This window comes from Antrostomus carolinensis, unplaced genomic scaffold (assembly GCF_000700745.2).
Source record: "Antrostomus carolinensis isolate BGI_N321 unplaced genomic scaffold, ASM70074v2 scaffold24114, whole genome shotgun sequence".
NCBI lineage: Eukaryota > Metazoa > Chordata > Aves > Caprimulgiformes > Caprimulgidae > Antrostomus > Antrostomus carolinensis.
Window position 1 is genome coordinate 17866 of NW_010311742.1, and position 23171 is coordinate 41036.

The window sequence follows — 23171 nt, forward strand, 5'->3', positions numbered from 1 at the left end:
TAAGTATTTTTCTAAGCAAAATTTTAAACGCTATTTTACTGTCTCTCTCAAGTAGCTCAATTCGTGTTCTGCTCTTTCAATTGCCTCATCAGCACTTAGGAGCTCATGCTTCAGTGACTTCAAGATATCCAAGCATCAATATACAAGCCAAAACTTAATTCAGAAGCTGAAAGAAAATCAGTAAATCTACTTTCAGAAGGGAGTACCTTACTTTATGTACCACAGTATCTTCTGCCTGGAATTCAATTTAAAAAAAACCCATATATACAAAACATGAACTTTTTTTGGCAGGGGACAAAGGGGCACAGAATATCAATACCTTTAGAAGTGCACAAAAGATAACAGTTAGCCAGGAACATCTGTGGATTTGCCTTGCAAATTTTTAGATCTTTGCAGAAAAAAAACAAGCCCTGACTTTCGAGAAAGCATACCAAAATCCAAACTTCATAAAGACACAACCCTGCATAGAATGACCCAACAACCAATTAATTCAAAATAAAAACTAATTACTTTGAATAGGTGTTTGAGCTGGTCTGGTCCTCTATCAGTACTGGAAAAATTGAACATTAAATCAGCTTTGCCAGGAATTGAATTTGTGGCTCCAGAAACTTTTAATAGAATTACATCATAATCTTAGGATTCAGGAAAAAAAACGTAACTATTACATAGCAACATTCTCTGTGTGTGTAGTACTCCAGTCTTCTGTGCTTACCTCTGCAGAATGCCGTTTTCTTGTGGTATTACACCATTTATAGCTGCCTGAAAAAAGAGAAAACAAATTTTTAGTTCAAGCATACAGAGCAACAAAAATTACATCTGTAATATGTTTTAATGAGTTATTAACTTGCTTTAAAATATGCCATAAAATGTTCTCCACTCAATGAATATATTCTTGGTAAATGACATTGTCATTAAATAACCTGCTTAAAATAAAAATCTTATCTAAGTGAAAACAAACATGAACTGAAGCTCAGACTCCTATATGTGTGTGATGGATTTCCCAGGCAGAACACACGGGGGTAAAATGCATGATCCATGCTCAGTAAATCTAACACTTTCTACACTTGCTACATACATACCGCAAACATACTGCTTTCAAACACATCAAGCTAACTGTGCACAGACAAGGCAGCCAGACAGCACGTACACAAAAAAATCTCATGTTTCCCAGAAGTATCAGACCTGCACAAACCTATAAACCTGCACAGCTGCACATACACTACACGCTGCCAGCCTGATGTGTTCAGGAATTGCTGAAGTCAGCACAAATGGCTACTCACAACCAGCACGCATGCCTCCATCACACCCACACCTTCCAGACAACCTGCTTCTAGCTCAGACACACAAACACCATCTAGCTTCTTAAGACTCCTCATGTGCCAGGGAATCACCGAAATTACTAGCCCCAAAGTTCAAGCAATCTTCAGGTAGAAAAATAAGTATTTTTCAAGCAAGGTTTATGCAGTTAAACATCACCCCATGCTGTCCAGATCACCAGTACAAACAAAATGTTACTTACAGGCGTATAACTACAAACCTGGCAAAGCTGCATTCAGATTTGGTCTTATTTGAAATTACAAAGTTATTACCTATACAAACACACTAATGAATTCCATCTCACATTAAAATGCATTATTTTTACAATAGCCACAACATACTCCCATTGCTAGTTCAAAACTCCACTTCCAACAGAAGTGTCTTCTCAGCTTGTTAGAGCACTGCTCCATCCTACGCTGCAGAAGGTTTTAATGCACTTCCAGCACATCTGATGCTACACAAGTTTATATAAACTTAAGTCAGGGTGAGGGAAAAACTTGGAAAGCAAGTAAGACTCTCTTCAACAGTATTTAGAAGACCACTTATTTCAGACTGCTTTATACCACACCAAGGAAGTGTTTTAAAACCATCTCATTGCTAGGATTTTTCAGATTCGAGGGGGATTGAAAGTGATACTATGTGAGCTGGTGAAGATGACTTACACGTTTTACTGCCCAGCTGTTTGAACTTTGTTCTGATTACTGTTAGAAGCCATGGGAGTAAAGAAGTCAGAACCTTCTCCAACTTCAGACTTTTAAGCAATGGCCAGATAAAGTGGAATAGCACAGGAGGAAATTTGACAAGGAATGAGAAATAATGAAAAAAAAAAAATATCTAGACAGTTAAAAAAAAAAAAACCCCAGACGTCCAAATTCAAATTCTATTTCTGCTCTTTGATGATCTTTATAATCACTATTGCATTCGCAGGTACATGTTTGTTAGGCTTAACAGTGAGATTAAAGAGAGCTTGTAGCATCTCCCTAATCTCCATTTTCTGCTGTCCCACCAGCACTTCATGTATTTCCTCTATGACAACTTCTAATATCACTAATATCTGTTCTCCTATGTCAGATATACCTGACCTGTTGGCCTGTACACCTGGTGAATGAGTGTCTGGTCCCTGATGAAGAGAGGAACACTGACCTTTAGAAGCTCATAGATTCTCTGGTATTCCAGGAGGACAGTCATATATTGCAACTGAACTATGGACAGTCATCACCTATCAATAACATTTTTACAAACTGACATAAAAAAACCTGCAGCCTAAGTGTTTAATAAACACAAAAATAGATTAAATTAAGATTTAAATGCTATGTTTTCTTTTTCTCTGAATATATAAACATGTCTTTTTACAATTTCCATTGATAGTTAAGGTTACAAAGAGTCAAAAAGTATTGCTGCTGAACTCAGCTAAGTAACTATGACATTGCAAAAAGATTTGCCATGTATTTAGAGATAAATAACAGCAAAAAAAGCAGACAAGGGAAAGGGTCACAGGTATGTGTAAGCTACAGCAACTACCCATGAGGCCGTATCCAGTTACAGCAAAAGCAAAGCTTCCTACCAGATCAGTTCTAAAATCAGTTTATCCACCATGCATGGCATTAATCAGTGGTTTCTTTTTAACAACACGTCTCATTTATCATCATTGTGGTTTCTACATTCATACATAGCTCTTCATCATGTTCATTCAACAAACCTCCAGGAAAAAGTGGGAGGTTTTGGTTTGTTTGGGTTTTTCTGGATTGGCTTCCCCCTTCATACTCTTCAGCAACATACACTTCATTCCCATCAATCAACAGGTAAAGTTGGTTGAAAGACAAAAATGTGCTTTATTTTGCATCTGTAGGATTTAGAGAGTAAATATAGGGATTTGTACCACAGGACCAACACTAATAGTGATCTGCTGGTGCGATAGAATTCTCTGAGAAAAAGAAGCTGCTTCAGCTATGAAGAAACATAGCACAGGGTGGCATTTCCACTTTTTCTGTCAAAGCTCATGTCTCAGTCTCAGAGGATTAAATCAGCTCAAACTTCTTCTAAGCCTAGTTAGGGGGGGTTAAATATGATAGAGGCTCCAAGCTATTTTCTTTAAAACTGAATAACTCACTTGTTCACATCCCCAGTTTTGTAAACTTGATGACATTTAAGGGGCACAGTAGTAAGAAAAAACAGCAGCAGCATTATGTACTTTTTTGATGGAAAGACCTCTATTAACCACACTGTAAAAATAAAGAGTCTGGACACTGTTTGTTAAGCAAGATGGAAGACTAAAATTATGCAGATGGCAAATGGTAGCAGTGCACATACAGATATTGCATAAATATTAAATACTCATGTCCTTACAAGACATCTCTAAGTAGACTCTGCAAAGAAAACAACAAAAAGGAACAAACATCTGCTTCAGGATTTCATAGGAGAAAGGTTGTGACTATAACAATAACAACAACAAAAAAAACTTATTAAGGCAAGATCTGTTCCAGGCTGTTCCTCCCCAATGTCAGTCCCCTTTGAGAGAGGATCAGGTCTCTTATGGTTAAGCAAACATTCAAGAATATTAATTTTTTTTTGTCTTTCCAAACAGGGATCATTTGATCATCAAAACCAGCCTGTGTGACTAATATATAGTAATTAAAGAGACGTATTACCCTTGAAATAAATTTAATAACAGGTGCAGTAAGTCTATTCATAGTTACTATAGTAAATATAAAGATACCATATCTGGCTCAGAAAACTTCTTTAGCTCCCAATAACCTGTTGCTGAGAGTGCCTGCAGGGAAGTAGCACTCCATTCTCACACCGTGCATCCACCACAAATGTCACTGTGGGTTACTGGGTACCACCGTTTCAATGGGTGTTTTATCTATTTTAATCCTATCACTCTTTAAAGACTGAAGCTTGCCTTAACTGGAAAATTATAGGCACTATATAAGATTATTTTCCCAAAGCCAAAATTCTTAGGTGTGTATCAGTGCTATCCATATACAAACTCTACTGTAACACTGTTCAAACTTGGAACAGAGGAACAGAAGGAACAACATAATTATTGTTTTGATTACACTGTTCAAACAACTACCAGAGCTACAACTTATTTTAGGAAATTATAAATGAAATTTAGTTATTCTTGATTTATACATTTTGAGTAGAGGTATCCATCATATAGCCAGGAATTAAAATAGTTTATTTAAGAATTTATTAAGCCCTGTATGACCTGAACTAATTGGACCTGCTTTTGACCAGACCAACATACATGGGGACCGATGAGAGCCAATTACTTAAGTCCAAAGTAACAATACTCTTTTTTGGGTGATTGTTTCAGCAGCAAGTTTCTAGTATCAAAATACATTAAATCCAACTTTTTTATTATTTCCTGCAAATATAGGAAACAATAAAGCAACAGGGTTAATAAAAGGTCATCAAATTCATTAATAGTTTGGGCAATCCAGAAGCTCTGTGGTATTCTACAAACAGACTGAAATATTTAAGTGCCTAAAGAATGTTGTGAAGCAGACTGTGAAATGTAAAGCTTTTCCTCAAGGGAATATCAACGTAAATAGATTAGTCAGTTCTGACTAAACATGACTATCTTTTATGAGTACAAAGCAGTGTTACAGAGAAAAACAAGAACAACCCTTTCTTAAGAACCTGATGAAGCAACAATGTTGATGTCTTCTCTCAAAATACACAATTTAGTACTAATCATCTAAAACCAATTAAGCACATCTTACAGTGACTCTCATCCCCGGGGAATGGGTGTCCTATGAATAATTATGAATGTTGTATTTTAGATAGCACAAACCCTAAACTCCTGAGTTTAAAATACTTGGTAATTATCACTAAGTTTGAAAACAGACTGGATTTGCCAATCACATTTAAAAGCAGAGGTCGACATATACTGATTGTATATTTAAACGAGGCAGGGAATTCCTTCCTTCTCATGAATTACAGATGGGAGGTTTTATTTCCAGAATTTAAAAGTGATGTTTAGATGAATTACCTTCAGAGTTTAAAGCAGGCCCAGACAAAAGAGCAGCTAAAGGCTTTTTCAGTGGGTGAGGTGGGAGATCTTCCTCCGTGCCCATCTCTTATTCCCCCTCCCCTCCAATCTCCATACCACACAATGGTTTTGGCTGCCAGATACAAACCCTACCCTAGACATAGATCCTCTAAAACTTTCCAAATGTAAACCTCTACCCCGATGCAAAGCAAGAGCAATCAGGCTCCAGTCTGACATGCAGGAACTATGGATTCTCCTCAGGAAACATTTTTGGACATTTTGCATGAGTGAAAGAAATCTTGGGAAGCACAACATAAGATCAACTTTCCAAAACAAGAGTACTAGAAAACACATCTCCAAGCAAAAGGATAAAGCAATTTCGAGCAGCATGATGCTGGAAGAACAACCCTTTCAGAAGAAGAGGTTAGAAAGATGTAAATGCCGTGCACATGTGAAAGCTGTATGGGTTTTATTGAGATAAATAACTGTATCAGCTTAATGCAACCAGTACAAGTTTATGTATTTATCATCTTACACAAAATTTTAGAAGCTTTATTTAGATTTGACTGAATTCAGCAATTAAGACCACTTCACTCTACTTAATAAAGGCCACACAGAGCTTTATATTTGTTTAGCTAAAAATTGAGAAGGTTTACATTAAACAAACACAACACAGGATGCGACAGACACAGGGTAATAGGAATTGCCATAGCAGATAATTTAATCCAAAATTCAAAGACATCTAACCAAACAGTATCAACTGCTTCAGAAAGTCAGAGAAATATAATGGAGTAACGTGCTCATGGGGCATTTTTTCTCAATCCCTTGATTTTCTGTAGATCTGACACATTCAGATTTCTACTAATTATAATTTTTTGTTGTATTCCACTTACTGCAATAGCCTCATACCCCATATATTTAATTATTTCCATTAAACTCAGTAAGAGCTTTATTTCATGAAAGGATTCATTTACTATGGCTTTCAAAAAACTACACTCTTCCCCAAATGCTACAACTCATAGATTTTACTTTTGGTTTAAAATGTCTGGTAAGCTAAAGAAACAAAGTTCTGCATTTCATGTCTTCCTTGCTCATTTCGCCTTTTCTTCCTATTATATATTTAATGTCTCCTTGATATAAAAACAATTTCTCTCAAATCACAAAGTCAGAAAGTTCACCCCACATTGCTTTCTACATTAGCAGGAGTAAAACCAGCTCACCGACAGAGGAAGGGCTGCTAGCAGATTTTATGACTATGTTTTGATATACAACCAAAAACCTGTTGTTTTGTTGTTTCACACTGCAAAACAAATAGAAACCTATTTTAATATTTGACTGATCTTTCAGCAATTAATCTTAGATTTCTTTCTCAGTCTGATTACACGAGTCGATATAACACCAAAATCTACATATAAAACCTCACTATAGAGAGAAGACATGTAAAACAAACATACTGTGATTTTGAGTTCTGTAGAATAAAAGAAGTTATAACTGTTATATTTTGGAAGTATCAGCCAATATTCCTGTGTGCTATCAACCCATCCTGCTTGAGGATCACTCAGGATTTGTTTAATTTGAATTTCAGATTTTGTTGAATTCAGACAAATTAAATGTGGTTTTTTAAAAGCTAAAACTGTAATTAAATGTACTAAAAGGTTCTCATTAAGCAATCCAAACTACACTAGAAAAAATATTTCTTATCTTTTGTATTTTATATTTTCACAGCATGAAATGGTCATTTATACTACTGTGTTTACAATTGTAATTCCATTGTAATTAATTCTATTCCTAATTTGGGCTAAATGTGATATTCCCCTTGAAATACAATATTCTTACTCTAATTTTGTTGCTTTCACATGATAAATTGCTTAACCTAAAGATTTTAAATCCATTATTTTATTTGGTATTCAAACAAAATAAAAGGATGATTAAACTCCAAACATTCTGTACAATGGCAAGCTCAAAAATAAAAAAAAAGCCTAAACTGAACAAATGTTATCCAGAAAGGAAAAACAAATAATTAAATGATAAGGGATAAAGAAAAGCATTAGTAAGACAAAACATGCATGAAAGGACTGAAAAAGCAAAAGTGAATTTTAAATTGCTTCCAAACCATAAATCTGCATGACAAAGGAACATACTTTTATATACAACAGTAAAGCAAAACAGGAGAAGTGCAATGATTTATTAGTTCCTTTGAGCATAGAAGTATTTCTTACAGTGAAACTAACTTGCAGGGGTCTGCTTTATGCATATATTTCTGTAATAACAGTAAACGTTTTGAAATGATGCTCCCCTAATAACTTTCTTGTTGGCAAATACTAATTTGGGTTTGTATTTTCAACAGAATTGATAATAATGGGTAATACCAGATGTAGACGTGCCAAAACCTTTGTTCTGACCTGCTGACACTGTGATTTCAGGAAACTGGATAAAAAGTAAGACTGGCCACGCGCAGACTTTTCTTGTGATCAGTTTACAACAATAAAAACACAGAAAATTTGGGAATAAACAGCAGAACTTTTACTAACTGATGCTGATGAAAACATACTGCAAGTATTAGTCAAATACTGCAGTTAATCTGGATTAATAAAATGGAGGTTTACTGAAGTCAGCTGTAATGCAATCACTTCTTTCTGCCCCAAGACACTGAGACTGCATTACGAGACTCCCAAGCAGAGGAACATGGCTTCTGTGCAGTTTTATGCAACTATCAAATCTTGCCTGTTACAGCCAAGTCTGCGATGTGTTATTCTAAACAAGAAATTCCACAAAACATTCGGCAGAAATGTCAATTATTTTAGACCAGAGGTTTTTTTTACAAACAAGATACACTATCAGCTTCCTATAAATACAGCTACTCTGAAACCATTACTTTAACAAGTAATGACTGCTGTGAATTTAAGTTATAAAAAAAACATTATTTGGTTTGGATTTTTAAATGAATGCAATAATATTTGAATTAAAAAATTACTAATTATGCCCCAGTAGTAACAGAAGCAACCTCTACCTTTGTTATCTTTGGCAGGCTTTCCAAGGCAAAGAAATGAGTCAGCTTTTTCCTGTAGCTTGTGTTATACTTGCTGGCATTTCCCCAGCTTTGCAAGCCTCAAAGTATTTCCAAGTGCTAGACGTGAAGTTACACCCACAAAGTTTTTACAGAATGCCAACATTTGTCCCCATCGTGGTTAAAATTTAACCAAAAGCTGTAATTGAACTACAATGAAATGTCTTCTATGCATTCTGCTTTATTTCAGCTTGCTTTCTTTACAACTAATGTACTTCATGAAAAGCTGCAAAACAATAGAATTGCTAATAAAGCAAAAAATTAACATTTCATCAAAAAATGCCACATGAATATATTCATACAGACGATTCACTTCATCAGCAAGACAGCACGCGTTGAAATAGTTTACAATTAGCACTCTAGATGTGGTTTCCCATTTCTCCCTACTTCTTTGGTGGCTTCAGTAAACTTTTTCCTGTAATTCCTACAACATGCCGAAATGCACTAGGAAGCCTTTCAACAGTTAGATGCACTTCTATAATCCTGGGAAAAAAAACCCACATCTTGCACAATTCCTTAATTTTATATTGTCACTGCATAATTCCACAAACAAAGCACAAGTTCAATAATAAATTAATAACTGGATATATTTTCCTAGTGCAATGAAAATAAATACCATGAACAGACTTACAAGAAGCTTATGGATCAGTATCTGTCCAAGCTGAAACTCTTATTTCAGCAAGAATAAAGGAAAATCATTTATTCTGCATTATCCACTCAAAACTCATTCATATAGAAAGGCAGAAAAACAGACTATGATGTGTCTGCTGCTTTCTGACACACATACAGTCATCTTGGCCCTAGTCATTAACGTCACAACTTTTCACACTAATACTGCTTCACCTCCTAACTTAACAGGAAGGAACGCTTATGTTTGATATCAAAACATATTTTGTTACTCCTTAAAACATTAAGCTAGACAGCAGGAGAGACAGATGTAACAAAGGCTATGCCTGATAAAAATACCTAAGCACCGAGTTCCCACATTTCTCCCTCTCTCCTAATTATTTCATGTAAAATTGAATGACAACACTAAAATGTCTAGGTTGGGGACAGCTACCCCACAGCAACACACTTCTTGTTCAGCCTTAATACATAAATAAATAAATAAAATCACTCTTTGCTATAACACACTAGCTCTTAGCAAGCACTAAAATGATAGAACAGGGATGAAACCTCAGGACACAAGATAATTCAAAAAGTCCTAGAAGTACTGCCTACAGACTAACACCCCTTTACTGAAAAGGTGTAATAACATGAAACATGTTATATGACAGTTTTCAAACTAGCCTAGCCAGAGTCAGCAGACTGCCTAGTCACTAATCAATAATAAAAGTATAATTATGTAAGATTTCACTTAAGGGTTTGGAAACCAGAAAGTCCTTTTCCAAAGTACATAACATACAACTTTCCTCACAGTATTTCTCCTTATACCTCTCGACAGGCTATGCTGGTACTGCAGCAACCCAGGTCTTCCAGGACCAGTTAAGCAGAGTTTATTTCAATAAAACTAGGACATAACTGTTAAGATATTCAACAGTATTATAAGTAAATCAGTTTTTCAAATGCTCTGCTTTGAAAGAGTCTAGATGACTCCTGGCCTCTGTGGTAAAATCTTTCACAATTAATCTTTAAAATAAATCTTTCACTTGCAAAATAACCACAGCATTGGCACAGATGCTGGTTCTCAAATTATTTAATTTACTCCATTTTTCTCCTACTTGTACATTCCCAGCACGACCCCATGACAGACTACACACTTGTCAAACACATGTTTATACGATGTATGCAATTTTCAGTTCAACTCGTCGCTACTTTTAGATGCATTTCCAGTCTATTAATATAGTCTAGAAATTTCCTCTTAAATTTGAATGTCTCAGGATAAATTAATGCTAAGCAATCTTTACAGAAATCACCGATACAGAGGTACAAGACTCTGAAAAATAATTATTTGCAAAATGTAAAGTAGGTAGGCAACGCCTGCATACAGCTACAACGATACTATTAGGCACTACCATGATCTCAGGTGCTGCTTTTTGGTTATCCTCAGAACACAAAAAACTCTCTATTACAAGAAATAAGAGTTCTTTTCCATGAACAGAAACTTAAGTTTATTAGTCCCATTGCTTGTTTGATCGTTATGCAAGAAAAATTTAAGGAGCTCATTTCTTAAGGAACTAAATTTAATCTGTTGAAAGGAGACACATCTTACACTACTTTACAACGTTAACAGCAAAGTTTTACCTAAAAATCTCTTTAGCTCTCTTTCTGTCCAGACATTAAAATTTCAGCTGCATCATCACAGCCAGATGGCTACCAGATAGAGCCATAAAACACATAATCACAATTCCTTTGCTATACTCCAGTGAATAAAGCAGGTTTTTTCTATGAGAAAAAATAGAAGCAGTAGTTATAAAACAAAATAAACTATTTTAGATTAACATAATCCCTTTAGTATCTAGTAGACTATCTGATATATTGCAAGTTAACCATTACATTTGATAGAATTGTGAAGGGCTGAAAGATAAGGATTTCTTCAGATACTGAAGAATTATTCCAGTTTAAGAGGAACAAAAGGGTGTTCAACGAGAAGATACTTTGCCCAAGCTACACCAGCTTTACCCTGTGTGAAAAATATTTACCACATTACATTCCCCTTCAATCAGCAATGACAGAATTAGTCTCTTCTGATGAATCAACAAAAATACAGTTAGTCACCTACTAAACAAATAATTTTACAGTGTTAACATTTTAGCAGTGCCTTGAAAATAGAGGAGACAAGAAGGACTCCAGAGCACTGGTTCTCCACAATGAAAGGTCAAGCCTTCCCAAGCTCAAGACTGGCTGCCAAGACTTCTTCCATGAAATAAGCACCACGTCTCAGCAGAGGAGCATTTTAAAGAAATTAAACCTGTTTTCACCAAGTTGCCAAACAATCTTTCTCTGACAAGGCTTTGCCCTGGTAAGGAGACACAGTTATTCACTCAATGGGTGGGGGGAAAAAGAGTTTGTATTTCTTACACATTCATTTGCCTCAAAGAAGGCAAAAAATAAACTGCAGAAGCCAAATGTCTGTGTCTAGCACACGATTTAGCTATTATTTCTTGGAGTAAAGTACATTTTGAGAAGTTTTTTTGTACCTGAATAGTTCCAGGCAAGATCCATGGGAACCCAATAAACTTTTGGGATAGTAGACTACAGATGAGGAAAACAATTCATTTCAGTTTTCAAATCTTTCTCTACAGACAAGCCAGAAACTGGCCCCTTCCCAGCCTTTCTTTACAGGGGGAACACTGTGAAACTTGAGATTCTTGGATATTTACACAATATGAGCAGCTACAGCATTGATTACAGCTTTCATAGGTTTCCTTATAAAAATCACAAGATATTGCCATGTTAACATGATCCAAGCAGTGTTTCTCAACCTCTTTTTAAAGAGCAAAGGGTCATCCAAACAAGAAAACAAATCCAAAGACCACCTAAGTTTTTTTTGTGGGAGAAAAAAAAAAAAAAACCAAGGGTTCAACCTATGTAATAAAATAATGGTTTTATTTAAAACAATCAAAAGTTTAGAACACACAACTTAGACATTTGCTACTTCTATTCTCCCCTTAATATGTTTGTTTCCTTGCTTGTATGTGTCAGAATGCGTATATGACATTTTTATTGGGTTTGGCTCCATTTTACTTTAAACTGTAGTTGATGTCTAACATTTCAAACTGATGTCTAACAGACCACTTGCAGGCAACGGACCAAGACTGATGCAGAGACACAACAGGATCAACTGCAGTTTGTGCTCTCATCGAAGTCATGTGACATGTCTGTCACAGTGGCAATATATTGAACACTTTCCTACATCACCTGAGGTATCAACTATTGCCATTAATTAAAAGCCTCAGAAGAAAGTAGTTTGGATTTGGTATAACCACAAAGACTGGGCTATCTTGCTGCTAGCAGAGGTAATCTTCCTCTTTGAAGCACATTTCTGAGGTGACAAGGCAGCACTCTTATCCCGCATTCTGCAAGTAAAGGATCTTAATTTTCTTCACATGTGTTAGTGGTGGTGCTTTGGATCGGGTTGTTTGCTTTTTTAAAATACATAAATGTGCATACAGCTATGTGGAAAGCCATACCATGCTTACAACTATAGATGTATAGATGCTATAGATCTGCATATTTCAAAAGGTCTTCACTGTAGAAAATACACAAACAGGAAACATCTGTTTTACCCGAGACGAAGGCATTCAAAAGTAAATAAAAACAATTAATTTAACAATCATGGTTTGGGTTTGGTTTGTTTTTTGTTTTTTTTTTAAAGAATTAGCTAGTCGTCTTCACTACCACCCAGCTGCAGAAAATCCACAGCATGCATCTGAGCTTACTCAAAGACACAGAAATGTCACTTTGGGAGCTGCAAAAAAGCTGGAAATACAAAGAATGAGAATTCAAACGATTTTTGCAAGCAGGGATCCCTAATTTAACAGAAAGTACATTAAAGACTTCCAAAAGGGATTTCTGTAGTCCTTTGTAAAACAAAAGTTCACACACAATTTAATTGTGTCCTACTAGGAGAGATTAATGCTGCATTTGGACACACAAGAAACCTGCAACTCCTGTATTTCCTGGAGACAGGCACCACGCTCACGGATGCTTGCAGGATGCCCATCCACCAACATTATCTGTCATCACCTTACTCTGAGCTTCCTTCTTCCTTAGCTCTGCCAGCAGCAGGCTAGGCAACTCAGTGCTGTAACAGCGAGCATAAACTAACTGAGCTGACAATACCATGTTCGACAAGTCACTGAGATGCACAAGAGGACACTTGTCTAAAACAAAACTTTAAAAGTTCCTTAAAAAAAATTGGGATACAAACCTCTGGTTCCCCACAGGCAGATGTGACTGTTCACTTGACCACAGGGAGAATGCTATTACTACACAGATAAACCCATGTTCCTAATATTAAAAAACCTTCAGATCTAGTCCTAATGAGAAGAGCACACCAAGAACCTCCCACCAGTCTCACAGTGAGTGCTGTCAAATGTGTGCCATATTCAGCACACAATCCAAAGTAAAGGAAACAGCAGGTCAGCAATACAAGATAAAAGGGGCCAATGTGATGACCACCATCACCATAATATGTAGTCCTGGTTCTCCAGACACTGAAATACAGCCTGCTTCGAAAGAAACAGGAGAGCTGCTAAACATATGACAATACTGTCCCACATTTAAGAAAAAGAAATGGCACTGTGCCAAACTTAAATTAATCACCTAGTTTCTGGAGGCAGACTCATTCAAATCAATAAAAAAACCCCCAAAACAAACCATAAAAACATACAAAAAGACACCACATCAAAGCTTTTGCAGGGAAACCAGTTAGAAAAAGAGACAAAAGACATCATTAGTGTATTAGTTTTTACCAAATTGTACTGAGATTTACTACATATTATAACAAAAGAATTAAGTTAATTGTTATAAAGCAATAAAAGATACAAATAACAGATTGTTGGTAACTGTTGAGCAAATGGCCCATTTTCTGCCTAGTAATCCCATCCAAACTGGTACCTTTAACAAAAATAAAAAAGAAAAACTGTAAAGTCCTAGCTCATTTTTCTCAGTTCAATTTGTGCTTGGTGTTTTGTTTTGGGTTTTTTTTACTTCTTTCTTTCCAAAAGACAACATTCCATAGAAGTCAATATAGATATATAAACAAAATGTGTACTTAGAGATAAAAAAATCATCTGACAAACAACCATTTCTTAAGAGGTTTTAAACAGCGAGATGCAAAAAGCCCTCATCTTTTGTGTAAGCTCTCCATTCAAAACAAAAAAACTATAGTTGACAGTTGAAGTTTTATGAAAACAGATGTTCAAAATATACAATTTCTCTTTCCAAGCTATAGAAATGCTTTTTGTCAGCTGCCTCTTGGAAGCTGTGTACAGCAGGAACTGCAAGTCATCCCATTTCCAGGTGCACTAAACTGTCAGTTGTACTGAAGTTACACTGTGCTTTGAGCCTCTACCAGAACGCAGAATAACAAAGCCAAATATAGCAGGAAGGCACAAAGGTCATTTTAAGAATATATTTTGAAAATAAAAAAGTTTGTTGGTTTTGGGGTTTTTTTTGTTGTTATTGTGTTTTGGGTTTTTTGTTTGCTTGGGATTTAGAGGATGAAGGTGTTTGTTTTTTTAATAATAATTATATACAAGTTTATAGTTAAGATAATCCCTCCCTTTTATTTTGATGACATTTATTTTCTTCCTAAATAGATGTTAAGCAGGACCTACATTACAATGTCTATTGAAAAAGACATGAAATAAGAATTATTTCAAACCAGTGAACAGCAGTAACAACAGAAATGGTCAAACTGGAAAAATTAGAAAATTTGAGCATGGTGAATCCTGCTTTTAACTCAAAACCGTTCTGATTACCAGTACAGAATATACAGTCATGCTATATATGAAAGATTTGAGTTTTTCATTAATCTGTGAAAGGTACAAGAGACCAAGTTTTATGTGCAGATACATGCATTTGACGTCAGGAGAACAAAGAGCTATCACCTATGTAATAACCTCATATATTTGAAGGTCCTTAATGCATAGGGTCAAGGAGTACATTATAGATTCTTGCATTAATGGGTCATTTCCTTAAATATCTACCAACATCAGAAACATTTCAAAAGACACATTGTTGAGATTTTTTTATACCTTTTTATTGTCTTTACACAAAGTTTAAGATACATTTAAACTGTCATTCTTACCTTCAAATGCCAAAACAGAAGGGCATAGTTTAAATGTGCAAGCTATAAAACCATCAGATTTTACAAAAGACAGAAATTCCTAACTTTTGCTTCCTCAGATGTTAAAAATTATGGTAAGCTAATAGATCTCAGAGAAATGACAGGAAATAACATATCAACAATCCCGGCAGGCTTAAAAGAGTTGCTTGATCCATCTATTGCAGAACAATTTCATAAAGATGAAGGCCTGAAGAGATCACTATATTATCTGTGTTGATCTCCTGTATCCCCCAGAACAATCTCTGTAACATTTCATCACTCAGCTTCTATTAAGCCTAGTCATCAGGCTACAGTGTTCCAATGCATTAAAAACCCCTAAGCTGCTATATATGCAGCAGACCACCACAAAGGCCAAGTCACATGCAACAGTGGGGAACTAACTATTGGCAAGATCAGACCTCATGATCCCACCAAGCAACTCGTATGCTGTTATTGCACATAAGTTCCTCTGCAGCGCTCTCATCATCAATTTGATTTTAAGCACTTGAACAAAGCCTAGCAGCCACACATTTATGAATGACAGTTTCCATTATCACTTCAAAGAGCTACAAACATGATCTGAACACTGTAAAACACATACAACTCCAAGACATTTAAATCAGATTTATTTAGTTACAAGTTGAAGATAAATTAATGGCAGTTTATATTGTCTTAAAGTATGCACATAAAGGAATAGGCATGAGGAGTTCTAATTGGGGGGTAGGTAATCCTTAAAAGTTCAAAAATAGGAAGCTGATGTTTCAGTTCTAAACTGAAAAGAAAAAAGAAATCAGATTAATTCTTAACAAAAAAACATAAGTGGCTACTAGAAAAACTAAACCAAGAAAGGAATTCCTCACATTTCACTCAGATTTGGCTTTGTTCAAAGGTAAGGCCAAATGTCCAAAAGATACAAAACACAGCAAAACCTACTGAAGCCACAGGAAAGACATCAGTGACACTCTTGATACCAAAATCTACTATCAAGACCAGAAAAAAAAATATTAAAGAATCAAATAAACATGGAGAAAATAAACAGCAGCAATACTGCCTCAGTGCAAACAAAGAAATCCTCCAAAAAAGCTTCCATAAAAAACAGTACTTCAGCGTGACATTAGAAACTTGTTTTGCGAACTATATAACCTCTGCTGTCTTTGTGCATTCTGATGTACTTCTCTGTCAGCATATATCAGTGAGTACGTTGCTGTTTCTGTTTTGGGATCCTTCTGCTTTCCAACTCACCAGGACTACTTGCTCTTGGTTGTTTTGGCTGAAGTCCCAGAGTAATAACAATGCCCTTGAGTTGAGTCTCAGAGTTCAAAAAGCAACAGGTGCTCAAGGGAATCTTCAGCCTGGGTCCCTCGCTCAGCCTCTGGCAGCACATGACTTTTTTCTCCCAAAGAGGAAAATGGAACTGAGGTTCAGATTGCCTGAATGGAGACTGAGGAAGCAATCTGTTCAAGACAAGACCATCCTTAACTTATATTTTTGGGTTTTTTTGCCTAATGCTGCAGAAGTGCCCCTGAACTTCAGTAGATCGCATCCTAATAGGACTTGCTGAGCTTTCTACTTCATGTTACCCTGGGTGCCTCACAGAAGCTTTCCTGATCAAATACAGAGCTCTGATTTTACTTACAAAATCATGGAAGTAAAGGAATATACATTTAAAAAAAAAAAAAAACCAACAACCCCCCTGCCAAAAAAAAACCAAAACAACCAAACCCTGAACATCTGTATGATTATATTTTACTGCTATAGGTCATGTTTATCAAAGACTTGAACTTTAAATAAGCCTCTGAATAAGACTCACAAAACAATATGAAATTAGAGAAGATGGTGATTATGTTTTTCCCATTTACCTAACAGATTGGTGGTCAGAGGATGATAGAGGAATCCTTTCCCAAAAACTTCACTACTGTTTTCATGATTTGGGAACCAAGTCCCAAAAAATGTTTTGTTCCATGTTGAATGAAATATTTAGTGCCAAGCAAAAGGATTTTTTTTAGGTTTTTTATCTCAGCTAAAAACCTCCAAGATCTTTTGGTTCAATCAAAACAAAGCCTTCCCTTCTCCCCAGTTTCTTGGCACTGAATCTGTACCTGACAACTAAAAAAAAATTTAAAAAAAATCCCCAACACACATGGAAGATGTATACAATAAGTCACAGACACCTACACTTCTAATTTTGAAATAAAAATGCTACCATTCTCACAAGTCATGAGCCTTTTTTCACGTGCTGTTTTGACTTCTGAAATGCTGAAATTCCTTGCCTAACAAAGAGGTGTTTGATTTGCTTTCAAGCTAGCAACTCCTTTTTTCTTACACTCATGGTTTTTTGTCTTCTCTCCTTTTTCTTCACTCTTCTGCTTCTTACTCCCTGCTAGATTAGCATAGTTTGGTTTTCACTCCCTTTTTTACAAGAAGGTTGCTTTTAATAAAAAGGAGCTGATGTCCTACTAATGACAGATTCTTAGGGCATCTTCTTCACTTTCACTCTTCTCAATTTATCTTTTTTCTTCCACAACTGACCATTTCCTTTTCATAGAGACACCCTTTGTTTATCTTCTGTTCAGTTTCAAGAACTATGTACTTTCCTGGAGTACCTCTTGCATCCCTAATTTTGTTTCCTTTCTTACTTTCCGTATGCCTTTTTTAAGCTTGCATTTTTGGGTCATTACTTCTTTTCCCACTATATTCTACTTCTAGATCATTTATGCATCACTAATAATTATTTAAAGCTATTCTCATAGCCATCCTCATAGTTTTAAATACTTCACTTGCCCTTTCTGCTGGTTCTGGAGTCTCAAAAGGAAAAAAAAAATTCAAATCAAATCCCTTTAGTTGTTCTTACCATTTTTCATCACAATTCTCTCATTCAGCCCCACCCATGAGCATTTATTGTAAAGCATATACTTTACAATTTACAAATCCCACAAAACCACATTCTACTGATTTAATGCATTGTATTGAGAACTTTACAACCTGAACAGAACACATAAGGCTATTCCTTGCCTTCCCATAAACACTTTAACTTTCAAAACAGCCCCTGCTAAGTCACAATAAACTAATACAACAAAAGATGTTATTAACTATACCACTCTGTCAACATACATTTGGGTATAAAAAGGATATAATGCTACTTGAGAGCGTCCAGAGGACACAAAAATGGTGAAGGGCTTAGAGGGGAAGCCATACGAGGAGAGGCTGAAGTCACTTGGATTATTCAGCCTGGAGAAGAGGAGACTGAGAGGAGATCTCATCGCGGTCTAGAACTTCCTCCCAAGGGGAAGAGGAGGGGCAGGCGCTGATCTCTTCTCTCTGGTGACCAATGACAGGACCAGGGGAAATGGCAGGAAGATGTGCCAGGGGAGGTGGAGGATGGACACTGGGAAAAGGTTCTTCACCCAGAGGGTGGTGGAGCACTGGAACAGGTTCCCCAGGGAGGTGCTCATGGCACCAAGCCTGACAGCATTCAAGAAGCATTTGGCTAAGGCCCTCAGACACATGGTCTGAATCTTGGGTTTGTCCTGTGCAGGGACAGGAGTTAGACTTGATGATCCCAGTGGGTCCCTCACAACTCACAGCATTCTCTGATTCTATGATTTTCTGTTTGAAGACACTGACGATTTGTGCTCCCTTTCGGTGGTTGGTATCTCATCGTTGATGCTCCCATGATGTTGCAAAATAAAGACCCCGTATAATTTGATGAACATTTATTTTAAACATTTAGCTTCAAGTGCTTGGAGTACATAGTGTTTGGTTACAATATTACGTGTCTTTTAAACATTACGCCTTAAAAGAAACACAATCTTCATTCAAGCAAACTTAGTTTAAAAACCCATCCCAACTTCTGTGATACTTAGTTTGTGATTATTAAAACATGGAGAGCATTCAAAACAACACGCTGGGAACACAATGTGGCAGACAGTTGAAACTGTATCTGTCAATTTTGGAAAATGTAACATATTTAATTTTTTAATTATTTTTCTGATAATTTGTACTGGTCCAAAGATCACTCATTTGGAAAAGGAAAAAAAAAAAAGAGGGAATCAAAGGTATTACCATTTAAAGAAAGATCACTTGATTTTCAATTAAGTTTGTTCTATTTTCAAATGGATTAAGTAGTTTCTTTATTTATCCTCATTATCCTATGCAGAGTCTTAAAATGTCTAAGACCGTTTTGCTTGTTTTACTGGTTTCCTCCTATTTGTCTGCACATTGAACCTTATTACAAACTAGACTAAAGGGTTTTTTTAGTATGAGTGAGCTTATTGGGTTTTTTTTGTTTGTGTTTAACTGTGTCTGGATAACACCAAATCTAAATAAGGTATGGCCTTAATCTCTGACTCAATTTTGCATAACAACTAACAATAGAAAACCAACTATCTTATTTTTAAACTAACAGCATAGGAAAGGTTGAAGAAGTTGTTCTGCCTTCTATTTCTTCCACAGACACCTAAATCCTCAAAAACCTTGTCTGTATACACAAGATGTCTTCTAAAAATGCTACCCTTAATTATACAACTTATAAAATTATGCATACAATTTACCAAAAAGAAAACTAAACACAATATGAAACATTGATTTAAAGGAAAAGAAACAAACCAAAAAGGCATGAAGACAATCTGAGAATACCAGGGATATACAACTCAGTAAACAAGGTTAACTTGGTAACACACCGGAAACAGTCTGCACATAACTTGCTTGCTCCAGCCATAAAGAAACCCCCAAATTTGAAATAAATAGCTCCCTCAGCAAGATGGCATGTCACTGTTTTATGAGTTGATCTATGAAGTTATTTTCTTAGAATACTTACCACTAAATCCCAGTTATTTTGTTCAAGCAATGTTATAGCTTCATCAATATTTTCAATACCAGTACATGCCTATAAAGAAAAAGAAGCAGTAAGCAGAATTAAAAACATTGATCAAAATCAGAGGATTAATACTTATAATTTTATTAACTTCAGCAGTATGACAGGAAAGGTACAGGTCTTTCATTTCTGTTAGGAGAAGGCAATCCAGAAATTGGATTTCCAGTTTTAAACATCAAACATTTGGATATAATTCCCTGTTCCACCAGAGGACTCTTGTGTAACCTTGAGAAAGTCACCTAGGGAAGCAAGACAAAGTAGTTATTTATAAAATTAGGACAACAGTGCTGTCCCATAAAGGTGTTTTGAGAATTCTACATTCAAAATTACAAAACACTCATATTACTTTTAAAGGAAGCACAGAAATACCTAATACTTAAAATTAGGTTTGAGAAAGCTGAAATACTTTGTCTAAAGACAGAAACATATATATACACCCTTCTGACTCCACCATCATCTCATACCCTTACTCACTCTGAGTCTTACACAGTACAGTGTAAGAGGAAGGTGGCAAGTATGAACTTTTGATCAAAGTGCCAAATTACTACTCCATTTACAAATGAGCATCCCTTGTGAAACTATTTAAAATTAAGACTACACAATGACACGTTTGCAATGTTTTCCTTTTGGATAAAATAATTGCTTCTTGTTCTGGCCCTGTTCTCTGGCTTTACCCAGTTCAAGAAATCTAATACAATAGCATTTTTAAAGTAGTGATAACATCCCATGAAATGGTATTGTAAATTGAGTTTCATTTCAAATACAAGAGAGCATCTCTACTCAGCAAAAACCTTGATCCAGCATCCTGCTTTCTTTTTTTGACACCCACACCTCTTCAACTATTCAACTTAGCAGGCAGAGCACTGCTATTCACTCTGCCATGTACTTACTATCCTTCACATTGAAGGGTATCGGATATATTTCACCAGAGGGGAAAAATGGAATCAGTTAAGTTTCTTTCTGGAATTTATCTTTCATCCCAATCAAAGCTATGCTCTGTATTCAAGCACACAAGATGAGTTCAGACTTTTACAAGGCCTGAAGCATGATCACGTTCCTTCTGCTCCACCACAGTTATATAAAAAAAAAAGTGTATAGAAACTTCACACAGAACTACATTTAAAAATTCCAATCTTTTAACAGTAGTAATACTGAGTTAGATAGCAGCAGCAAAGAGATCCATTTTCCTAATTCCACAGACATATAGCCCTGTTTTTCCTTTATGTGATAAAAGAAAAAGGGGGTTAGACGCAGAAACAGATACTTTTTTTTCTCCCAAGACATTAAAAGCCACCAGGTCACACATTTTCCATGCTCTGACTTTCCTCCCCATTTACAACAACGACTGTAAGAAATAAAAACTAGAAAAGAAATCACAGAAACATTCATGACCAATTCTCTCTTCCCAAATTCAACACTGAATAATACCACACTCATGAAGCACTACATGCAGTAAGTCTGCACATAATGGAGCAGTATGGAGGACTGCAAGGATCACAAGAAGACATTTTAGAGGTTTTTTTGTGCGCAGAGGGGAGGCAGCAGTTTCTACTGATCCACAAAGCTCTTGTGGCCAGACTGATTCTCTCTGGAACATGACAAAATTTCTCCCATTGCTCACATTGCATGTTGTGTTAATACAGAATTTCACCCACTTCGCATCTGGAGTGTTAGAAATTTTTTAAAAATACAGTTTTGCTCTTGAGAAGCATTATTTTGCCTTCTCTTCCATTACTTCTTGCAGTTACTTCTGAAGTTAAAAAAAGAGACAACACTTTAACACATGCCCTAGTAAATGTGAAGGTTATACACACTTACGCCAGGCAAACTTGAGGAGCGCAGTGCTCGAGCTTGTCATTTCTGAAATCACAGAACACTTCATACTACCATAACCGTGCCACTGAAATTGACGTCAACGCCTCTGCTGCAAAGCAGTCTTACTTTGAGAAAAAGCTTTGCAGGAGTGACAGTCTGAGGTTCTGTTTACAGTTAAATTCATTTCACTTAAAAATCTGGTCATTGCAGAAATACAGAGTTACAGTTTGCCCTGCAAACTCAGCACAACCTTTCTAAGAACTGAGTTGTGTTCCAACTCACAATCAGAACCTGACCAACAACGTGGTGTTTTCAATCCTGGACTGTGTAGATGAATTTGAGGAGAGTGTACTTAGAATTCAGGGCTCAAATACTGGCTTTAGTTGCCCTCCTCTCCTATATCACCCCTGCAGCTCAGCTGACTTCAATTCTCCATGTGCACAATCTTTAGCCCATACTAACTGCAAATCAATTCAGCTCAGTTTAGCATCCTTTCATTTTGAGATAAACTAAACAAAATTAGCTTACTCTTCTGCCAGAGTACAATGAAAGCAGTTAGCTCATCACAGCAGAGGCAAAATAATTAAGCAACTAATTCACCTGTATGTCTACATTCTTCCTAAATCATCTTGTTGGTGATTTACAGTCGAAAGCAGAATCCTGCTCTTTCAATGCAGAAGGTAACAGGAGTAACAGGAACAGAGAGGTATAGACAATAAATGAAATTTTTAAAACATCAGATTTAACAGCCAAAGAAGCAGTTTTGTTGAAAACCCTTGGATCATTTTTACAGTCACTTTTAATATATAATTTTGAGGAATTCTAAAACTAAGATTTTACTTTCCAGATGGACTATTTTTGCTAGTTGTCAATAAAACAGAAAAAAACCACTCCTGAATGACAAGAATGAATGAATGAGTGCTCCTTATCAATGTAACCATAAAACACCCTGCCAACATCACAGTTGCAGCAAACTCATGTTTTTCAGAATACTGTCTCAACATAAAGGAGAATTGATTCAGACACTAGACACTGCCACATACAAATCCCTGCCTCGAGTCATCATCCATCACCAGTCTAAACATCAGCAAGATCAAAAAAAACCAATAACAATTCAAAATTTGTTTCATTTTAACTGCATCATACCATGCCAGATGAATTCAAGAAAAGCATCTGGTTTGTGCCTTTGGAATTTCCCCTAAGAGAGTAAAAGCACACGAGACAGGTAGTCACCCTTTGCTGGCAAGCGTGACGTGATGTCAAGGACTCCTGGAGCAGCTGATTAGTCCCAGAACAACCTGGGCTGCTTCTGCCTTTGTTTTCTGTA

General features: G+C 36.1%; 1 protein-coding gene across 1 annotated transcript in view; it reads right to left on the reverse strand.

The window, feature by feature from the left end:
• Positions 1-23171, reverse strand: part of LOC104524076 (FAS-associated factor 1-like) — a gene marked incomplete at its 3' end in the record, with an annotated part of 50131 nt that overhangs the window by 13162 nt on the left and 13798 nt on the right. The window contains exons 2-3 of the mRNA XM_010166836.1: positions 19973-20041; positions 713-759 (exon numbers count right to left, since the gene is read on the reverse strand). Of these exons, the coding sequence (XP_010165138.1) occupies positions 713-759; positions 19973-20041 (116 nt within the window). The remainder of the gene's footprint in view (positions 1-712; positions 760-19972; positions 20042-23171) is intronic.